This window comes from Populus trichocarpa, chromosome 1 (assembly GCF_000002775.5).
Source record: "Populus trichocarpa isolate Nisqually-1 chromosome 1, P.trichocarpa_v4.1, whole genome shotgun sequence".
NCBI classification, from domain to species: Eukaryota; Viridiplantae; Streptophyta; class Magnoliopsida; order Malpighiales; family Salicaceae; genus Populus; species Populus trichocarpa.
In genome coordinates this window covers 28,574,266-28,583,591 of record NC_037285.2, presented here as the reverse complement: position 1 = coordinate 28,583,591, position 9,326 = coordinate 28,574,266, and the positions used below count along the sequence as shown (strand labels likewise).

The 9,326-nt window shown below is 35.3% G+C and overlaps 2 protein-coding genes across 2 annotated transcripts; both read left to right on the top strand.

Annotated features, from left to right (window-relative positions):
* The first annotated feature begins 1,513 nt into the window (after positions 1–1,513).
* Positions 1,514–5,710, top strand: LOC7463867 (uncharacterized). Its single transcript, XM_002299924.4, has 7 exons — positions 1,514–1,894; positions 3,206–3,379; positions 3,457–3,549; positions 3,638–3,706; positions 4,384–4,590; positions 5,062–5,187; positions 5,320–5,710. Exons 1-7 carry the CDS (start codon positions 1,613–1,615, stop codon positions 5,473–5,475), a joined length of 1,107 nt encoding a protein of 368 aa, XP_002299960.1. The 5' UTR covers positions 1,514–1,612; the 3' UTR covers positions 5,476–5,710.
* A 624-nt stretch (positions 5,711–6,334) lies between these two features.
* LOC7463866 (protein LIM1) lies at positions 6,335–7,261 on the top strand. Its single transcript, XM_002299923.4, has 2 exons — positions 6,335–6,698; positions 7,009–7,261. The coding sequence occupies exons 1-2, from the start codon at positions 6,389–6,391 to the stop codon at positions 7,026–7,028; spliced, it is 330 nt and encodes a 109-aa protein (XP_002299959.3). The 5' UTR covers positions 6,335–6,388; the 3' UTR covers positions 7,029–7,261.
* The last annotated feature ends 2,065 nt before the right edge of the window (positions 7,262–9,326 follow it).

Genomic DNA, 9,326 nt, shown 5'->3' with positions numbered 1-9,326 from the left:
TAAAAAATAAAATTCAATAAAATACACATACTGAATAATGACATTGACAAAAGAAAAGGCTAAAAAATATAAAAAAAGGGCCAAAAAAATCTCAATCGACTATTTGATTAATATTTAGATCAATTTAATTTTTTTATTAAAGGATAAAAAATAATAATTTACCATAAACCCAATATAAAGTAATAAAACCAAATAAAAGTCCCGCTTTAAATGATTGATTTGAAAAAAAGAAGATAAAAAAACAATCTTGACCCGACCTAGGGTGTGTTTGCACCGCGTTCCTAAAAATTTTAAATTTGTTTTTGTTTAAAATAAAATTTTTTTATATATTCATATCGTTTTGATGTGTTGATATTAATAAATAAATTTTAAAAAATAAATAAATTTTATTTTAATATATTTTTAAATAAAAAATATTTTCAACCACTATAACCACTGTAAATTCAAACATCTCTTTTGTTTTTAAAAGAAAATACGGGCCTCGTACAGGCGACGTAAGAGTGACTCCTCATCCTCTGACCACCTAAGCTATTTATTATAAAAGTGTAATATAATATATATTAACATGTTTAAAATGAAAAGTGAAACTACTCTCAGGGTTTTAGAGAATGTTGGGATAAAATTACAGTGAGGTGTGATTGTTTTTTTTTAATGTACAACCTAAAAAGCTACCACCAAACTCTATTCCAAACACATCCGGACGCGATCCTTTTCTTTTATCAGTTTATGTGATCTGGACTCTGAATTACGGGGGGGAATCACTCAGCCACGTGTCCAGATAGCATGCAACCGGAATAAGTGCTTTGCGTATGATACAATCACACGCAAGAAAACTCCCACACGAATCTTAAGCGCCACCACAACAATCCTAAGCTTTTGCTAACATGCACCGCGGCCCATTTTAATAATAAAGTAAACTGCACACCAGTCCTCCGACCATTAAACAAGATATTGTTTGATCCTTCATCTACAAACGTCTCGGCTACACCCTTGATACGTCAATTTCGAGGCACCATTTTCTTTTGATAAAAAACTAGATTTCCATCCACCAATATCCAATGCATAAATTATTTTCTAAACAATCACCATTTCGATTCCTACATCATACCCATAATTCTACATAATTAATGACAATCTTACACAAGAATAATCATTTTCAGTTCGATTCAGTTTTTATAAAAAAAATTTAACTAAATCGAATTTAATTTTAAAAGGTAAATATTTCATCAATTATGACAATATTAGTATTTATTATTTCTTTCACCTATTTATGACAAAATTTGTGTCAATCAAATAAAGAGATTTCTTATTTTTGGATAGAAAATGCAATGGTTACAACCATACGTATGCATTTCTAAGGAAGATCCGAGAAACGCTGGTCGAAAGGAGGATGATATTGCCGTAAAAAATCTGTCACAGTGGGCGTATTGAAACTTGTAAGGACGTAATAACAAAATACTTAGTAGTTGGATGACTTAGATGTAGTTATCCCTTGATAAATAAAAAAGCAACCCACTATCCCGCCACAGCCAACAGTCTCATCATTCTCTCTCTCTCACTTTCTATTAAAATCCAAAAGAGAAAACAAACCAAAAACCAGAATCAATAAAAAATGGAGATACCGGTGATTGATCTCTCGAGATATTTAGAGATCGCTGATAAACTGAGCACTGATCCAGTTATTTTATCGGGTCAAGTCGAAGAAGTCGGGTCATGGCTCAGTGAATTGTGTAAAGAAGTGAGTCAGATCCTGAGAGAAACTGGAGCTTTGGTAGTTAAGGATCCGAGATGTACAGCGGAAGATAATGACAAGTTTATTGACATGATGGAGAAGTACTTTGAAAGACCTAGAGAGTTCAAGTTACTACAAGAAAGATCTCACTTGCATTATCAGGTACTACATTGAAGGGTTTTTTTGGTTAATTGTGTTGTTTTTTGGGGTTTTGGTTTATGGGTTTTTGATGAAGTGAGAGGAAAGAGAGAAAGTTTTGTTTTTTGGGATGGGAGGTGAGAATTTTGAGGATGTGAAGGTGTTAATGTGAATGATTATCTTGGATGATAAATTTTGGGAATTGGGCTGGTTCTGGGTTTTGGATGTTTTAGTTGAGGAAGTGTGGGGAAATGAGGGAAAGTTTTGATTTTGAATTTGGGGTTTTAGGAACCAAAGTGTTTCTTGAGTTTGATTTAGATGATGTTTAGGAGAATGTAGGGAGATAGATTCTTTTGGTTTCTCAGAGTGTTGGGAAAAGTGAAGGGAATTTATCGAATCGGGTTTTGATAATAGAGGGGAAAATTTTGGAACATTGATTAGTACCTGATAGGCTGCATTGGTTATAGTGATTAGACTGGATTTGCATTGCCACGTTGGCGATTAAGTTTGTCTGGTTGCGGAGGAAACGTGACAAATGGAAAGGGAAAGAGTATTGAACATTTATCACTTCTAAATCTTTTGCTATGTTTGGTTTTGGGTCCCTACCTACTTTGCATAATTGGAGTCGGAGAATTGTGATTTCTATGGTTTCTGTGAAATGTGAGAGAGAATTGGAAGCTTAGATCGCTTTCTTTCTATTTTATCAAAGTGGAAAAGTTTGGTTACCGCCTCGGGAATATTGTCGACGATGATAACCCCTTGTTCAAGTTGATCTAATTGTTTGACAGGGTGGATATTTTTTTTTAATCACTGAATGCCACAACAAAAAAAATATTGCTTATGTGAATTTTAGTACTAGTTGCTTGAAGCAGAGGAATTATTGATTTATTATTCCTGTTTTTGTTTGCTAGCTGAAAATAGTTGGGATTTAGGATGTTGATGGCGACTAGAATTGTTCATATGGATTTGTTATGGAAACACCACTCTAGAATAGCACATCATGATTGATGAAGCTGTGAGCTATTGTAGTTCCAGAAAGGGACTCTGATTGGTATTCAGTAGTTTAGTTGTTTTTTGGTTTTTGAGAAGATCAAAAAATGAAAAGGTAGATACTCACAACTGTTTTGTTCAAGAAGTTGCCTTCTCTTCCTAGTTTTAAGTTTTAAAGACTAAGTTTAGGTTTTAATTTTCTGACTTCCGAGTCATAAAGGAAAAGGAAGGGAATGTGGAAGGATTTGCTATTGCCCCAAATTCAGTGGTTAAATTGTATTTTAGTTATTATTTTTTTTGTAAAAAAAGAAATAAAAGAATCGTTTTGTGAAATGGGGATATCAGGTTGGAGTGACACCTGAGGGAGTGGAAGTTCCAAGAAGCTTGGTTGATGAAGAGATGCAAAAGAAGTTAAAAGCAATGCCCAAAGAGTTCCAACCATCCACTCCTAGTGGACCGGATCCTAAATGGCGATACATGTGGAGAGTAGGTCCTCGGCCATCAAACACTCGCTTTAAGGTATGGGATCATTCTTTTCCCTTTTAACATTTTGGTCCTCTAGTTACTGTTTGCTAACTTCAATCCCATTCTGATAGGAACTTAATTCAGAACCTGTAATACCTGAAGGTTTTCCTGAATGGAAAGACACTATGGACTCATGGGGTTGCAAAATGATCTCTGCAATAGAGGTAATCTTTTTATGTGGTTTGTAGGCTTGATTGTATTTGTCTTCTATTATATCTCTTATAGTGTTCTCTATGCCATGTTTTTTGTCAGGCTGTTGCTGAAATGGCAGCAATTGGTTTTGGTTTGTCCAAGGATGCATTTACTTCTCTTATGAAACAGGTTAAAATTTTGATAATATAACTTTTTAATTTTGTGTATGTTCTTGTTTTCTATTCTCCTTGATCAATTTTTAGCACTAAAGCAGGAAATGTAAATTGAACAAAAGAATGATGGATTTGTTGTTTTTCTATGCCCTTTCATTTTACGATTAACATTTTTTTTTCACTTTTGGTGCAAGTGTTCGACTCTGCTTTTTCAATGCTGGTTGGGTGTCGTAAGGATCCCTATTAGTAGCTGCTCTTTGTTAATATCTTATATGTTTTAGTAAAGTGTTCCAATCTTTAACTTCTTTACCTGTACTTTCATGCCATGTTCCTCTGTCTTCTTGGTTTTCTTTCTGTATTTTTATTCAATTTATTTATTCCTTTTGTTGGGCTTGATGACAATTGAACCTAGAACACATGGAGATCATGTCCCATTCCTCCACTACTTGAGCTGAACCCCAAAGGCTTGACAAGTGTCTCACCTTAATTGTTTTGTTTTAGCATTTTATTAACAGACAAGGAGTGCGAATTTCTTGTAGGAACTTCTTCATTACTAATTCTTTATCCTCTTTCTCCCTTTAACTCAATGCTGTTATCGTACTTATGTCTTAGGATCTATGATTTTCTTTTTGTTTCCAGTAGTAACAACTTCATGCACTGAATAACAATTCCCATTCTCCCTGTAAACACTAGGGACCTCATCTGCTTGCTCCAACAGGGAGTGATCTCAGCTGTTATGGTCAGGAAGGCACTGTCTTTGCAGGGTATCATTATGACCTTAACTTTCTAACAATTCATGGCAGAAGTAGATTTCCCGGTCTAAACATTTGGCTAAGGAATGGGCAAAAAATTGAAGTGAAGGTTCCTTCAGGATGTCTTCTCATTCAGACAGGAAAGCAGGTAAAAGCATATAAAGTGATGACACAATTTTTCAGACACGAAAAATTATGAACAAGATACTGATGGCAGTGTTATGATTAACATTGACTTTGTGGTCATTGTTTTCCCCTCTTTGTGATTTAGTATTTACTCCCACGTATCATTTTCCTTCAAATTATCAGGTCACATATGCTACTAGCTTCCATTAAGAAAGCAGAAGAAACATATATCTGGTTTATAGAACACACAGCCAGTAATCCAATGTTGCTATTCACATGGAATTATTTACATTTGGAAGATAATTTAGATAATATATTGTTGTTGGTCCATTTAGTGTTCAGCTCAGTTAACTTATTTTTTTTTCCAGTTCCAGTTCCATGCTGCATTTGTGGTTTGTAGCTCTGAATGACAGTTTAATCAACTTCTTGAGTACGACTTAGGCTTCAGTTGTATCTGGCTTTTAATCTTAACAGTATCTTGCATTATTTGCAGATAGAGTGGTTGACTGCAGGAGAATGCATGGCTGGCATGCATGAAGTTGTTGTCACAAACAGGACAATAGATGCAATCAAATTAGCATCACAGCAAAATCGCAGCCTTTGGAGAGTTTCATCAACAGTAAGTGGAGCTAAGCATACCATTTCCTCCATCATCATCCTCTTGGATCTTGGTGCTTGCAACCTTCTAAAGAGCAAACTGCATTTCTTAGAGAATCTTGTGCTTACTTGTTTTATCCTCGATCATATGCAGCTTTTTGCACACATAGCATCAGATGCCATGTTGAAGCCTTTAGGCCATTTTGTTGAATCTCCATTGGCCAGCAAATATCCACTAATGTGCGCCGGGGAGTTTGTCGAACAGGAGCTTGCGGTGATCAACCTTAAAGGAAACAAAGGGGAATCATGATAACTTGTCTTATTTTTTGTTGTTCTAGAGATGCAAACATCACCAAATGGTTGTTGGGATGATATGTTTGCAATAAAGAACGGATATTTATTGGGATAGGAGCATTTAATTATCCATTTCTTAGCATATAATTCTGATACATCCCCATGTTCTGAAAAGTTAATTTTACACGGTGCAAATGTACTGATATCAGACCTGAAAGATCTTTTTAAATGATAAATTTCAATTGGAAATAGATGTTTACATTTCTGAATGGCTGTTTGGGATGTGGCTCTGGAGTCATTTCATTTGCCAGGACATGGTTTTCTGACCAGGACACAAAGGGAATTTTAATTTGCTTCACAGCCTCTGTTTTATCTTGGTGGGACTCTATTGGTTTCTGTTTTAGAACCAAATTTGGATTTAGATAAGCCTCTGATTATGGGTTAAGAAACTCAATGAGCTCGTTAATAAACTGACTGGGAAAGCAAATTAATGATTGAAGCATAATTGTTGTGAAAATACAATTAAACAGATTGAAGATCACTCACTCAAGAGGAAGAATGGATCAGTTCCTGCGGCGAGGCGAGTTGTTAACCTAAGAAAATCAATCTTAGCTAGCTTTCCCTATATGAGCAATCCAAATTTCTAAAGGACTTTGTTGTCCTTGCAAGAGACATGGGTTTTAAGACATTAAAATTGAACAACTGCTAGGAGTCATGAAATTTGAATTCCCCAACTGTTTCCATCAGCACACCAACAGCACTTCTGGAGCTGACACAAGAATCGCATGAACACTGTAGCTTTTGGGTTAGGAATGGTGTGCAAGCTAGCATGAGTTCGTTTGCTATATGTGTATATATAGAACATCTTCGAGATCAATTTCTTCCAGTAAGAAAACATTCATTAATCAAGGAGATATCCCAGTTCAAAGATGGTGAAGCTTTGTGGTGTCAAGGTTCTGCCATTCCTGGTACTTGTGCTGATGTTGACAGTATTGGCGGAGCAAGGCCAAGCACATCCTTGTGGTAGCACTTTCTTCTCTGCACTCATTCAAATGATACCTTGCAGGGCAGCAGTTGCTCCTTTTAGTCCTATCCAACCAAGTGAGCTCTGCTGCAGTGCTGTGAAAGCTCTCGGCCAGCCTTGCTTGTGTACTCTTGTCAATGGCCCTCCAATTTCTGGTGTTGACAGGAACATGGCCTTGCAGCTTCCTGACAAGTGTTCAGCCAACTTTGAACCATGTAACTCTCTTTCTCAAAAAACTCGCGCACGCGCGCACACACCCTCCCTGAGGGTTTTTTTTTTTTTGTCACTTTAGGCCACCCTGAAGGTTCTTTATTTTCAACTCTTCCAATTCAAGGTCATAAAATTATCAGCAAACTGGGCATCAAAATGGTCTCTGATATTTTTTTTTAATGATAAATTTTATTTTTTAGCATGCTGCATCATTTTAAGGTTCTTTCCTTTCATTTTATTAATTGATATCTGCTCTATTCTTCCCGCTTACCTATTCTTTCAATCCTGCTACTTATTTTGTCATTTTATGTGCAGGTGAAATTATGAAGAAGTAGGGCATAGAGCATGGGAGATGATTAGGAATAAGTGCGTGGAGAGCTCCGGGGGGGGGGCATTAGTTAGGACAACAGCAATGCTTTTGGCAATAAGAGAATAAATGTGAAGTTTATGTACTGAAACAAGTGGATTTTAGCATTTGATGTTTAATTTTCTTTCTTCTTCAACGTCAACAAGTTGTTTAGTTAATTTATCATGGCCTTCGAATATCGATGCTTACTTCTTGCTGTCAGGTCAATTTTCTTGCTTCGTTTCTATCCAAAAGCATTCTTTTCCTTTAACTTCTTCCAACATCCTATCATGTCTCGGCAACAAATTACTGCATGTCCTTCACGTTAAGAGATTGACGAGGAAATTTTGGTCGCTAAGAAAGATAACTTTGGTCGAGGAGAAGAAACCAAGAGCTTTTTTGCCATTTTCCCTTTTGTTAGACAGGAGGTCCTCACGTACTATTTTCCCCTTCTCCAAGGAAATCTGAAATTAAACCCTAATTTCATTTCAAAAACAGAATATTTCATTAGTTGGATCCCCAACGTTTCGAATATTTCTCAAGTTGGTCTCTTTTAATATTCACCATTTATATCTTAAACCAAATTGATCAGTTTAATAAATAAAAAAATTTACTAGCCAATCAAATAACTAAAATATGGAATATTAAGATTTGAACTTGATGTCACCTCACCAATTAGACAAATGAGTTAAGCACTGATCCGATAAAAAAAAATATTGATTGTGGTGCTTGTATTTGATACTTGAAACTTTTAAAATTATGCTCCTACCACTTTACCGTTAATTATTTATACTTCATATGTAATAAAATATATTTTTATTTATAATATAGCAAGGTGTAATAACCAGATCTGATCCAACTACATCTAATAATATTGAATAGTCAGGTTTAATATAAAATGTTTGTTTGTTTTTGTATTTAAAAATGTTTTTTTTTAAATAAATTTTATTTATTTTAAATTAATATTTTTTTTTGTTTTTCAGAACATTTTAATATACTAATGTAAAAATAATTTTTTTAAAAATAAAAAAAATATTATTTTAATATATTTTTAAATAAAAAATATTTTTAAAAATATACCGCAAAAATCCTGATAATCATCATGCGTGAGGTTAGGTTTTTCCTTGTGTGAAGAACGGATAATATGAATTAACATTTGGTAGTTGGTACCATACACGCAAGCATAAGACATAAAATATGCACTGGCAAAGTTACTTTCTCTAGCGATGGCCTCGATTATTGACATGAATCGACATGAATAATTGTTAATCCACTCACAGTTCTTGAATCAAGAGAATCAAGATTTGTATTACACTTCTATGTTTTTATTTGTTATCAACATATGGCTTATATAGCCATTTACAGAAGTTTTACGATGTGCATGCATTATGCATGTTGACAGCCAGGGAATAACCGAATTGCAACAGAAATAACTACCATCCGTAACATTAGGATATGGCAACAGAATTACCAGAAAACAGAAAAAGGAGCGGGAAAGTAAGCAATGAAAGAAACAAACAAACTACACTGTTAATTCCTTTAACAGTCCATCATTCCCTCCCTTAAACTGTATTCAATTTATGTTTGGAATTTCACACAATCCCAGCAATCTTCGAAACTTTAAGAACAACTCTAACCCGAGAGGTTTTGTCATAATGTCGGCTATCTGATCTTGAGTTTTACAATAACTCAAGTTAACCACATTCTCTTTCACCATTTCACGAAGGAAATGAAACTTGATATCAATATGCTTGCTTCTGCCGTGGAGAACATGATTCTTGGAAAGTTTTATGCTGGAACTATTATCGCACAAGATTGTAGTGCATTCCTTCTGTTCACAACCAAGCTGCTCCAAGACTCTTCTTAGCCAAACACATTGACAGGCACATGAGGCAGCAGCGATGTACTCAGCTTCGGTTGTTGATAAACTAACAACAGGCTGTTTCTTAGAAGACCATGATACTGCTCCAGAGCTGATTATAAACACATATCCTGTAGTACTTTTGCGATCATCTATATCTCCAGCAAAGTCGCTGTTTGAGTAGGCTATGAGCTGCTTGCAACCTCCTTTCTTATAGAAGATGCCCAAGTTTATTGTTCCCATCAGGTATCGAAGTAGCCTTTTTGCTACTAACCAGTGTTGCTCCGTTGGGCATGACATGAACCTGCTAATAAGACTCACACCATACATTAAATCAGGTCTGGTTGCAGTTAAGTACATGAGGCTGCCAACCACCTGTTTGAACATACTTGCATCAACCTTGGTTCCCTCCTCATCCTTTGACAG

Coding starts and splice junctions, on each gene's coding strand:
- LOC7463867 (XM_002299924.4), top strand. CDS start 1,613: ATGGAGATACCGGTGATTGATCTCTCGAGATATTTAGAGATCGCTGAT. Junction 3,707..4,383: donor TTACTTCTCTTATGAAACAG/GTTAAAATTTTG, acceptor TGTAAACACTAG/GGACCTCATCTGCTTGCTCC. Junction 4,591..5,061: donor TCATTCAGACAGGAAAGCAG/GTAAAAGCATAT, acceptor CATTATTTGCAG/ATAGAGTGGTTGACTGCAGG.
- LOC7463866 (XM_002299923.4), top strand. CDS start 6,389: ATGGTGAAGCTTTGTGGTGTCAAGGTTCTGCCATTCCTGGTACTTGTG. Junction 6,699..7,008: donor TTCAGCCAACTTTGAACCAT/GTAACTCTCTTT, acceptor TTTTATGTGCAG/GTGAAATTATGAAGAAGTAG.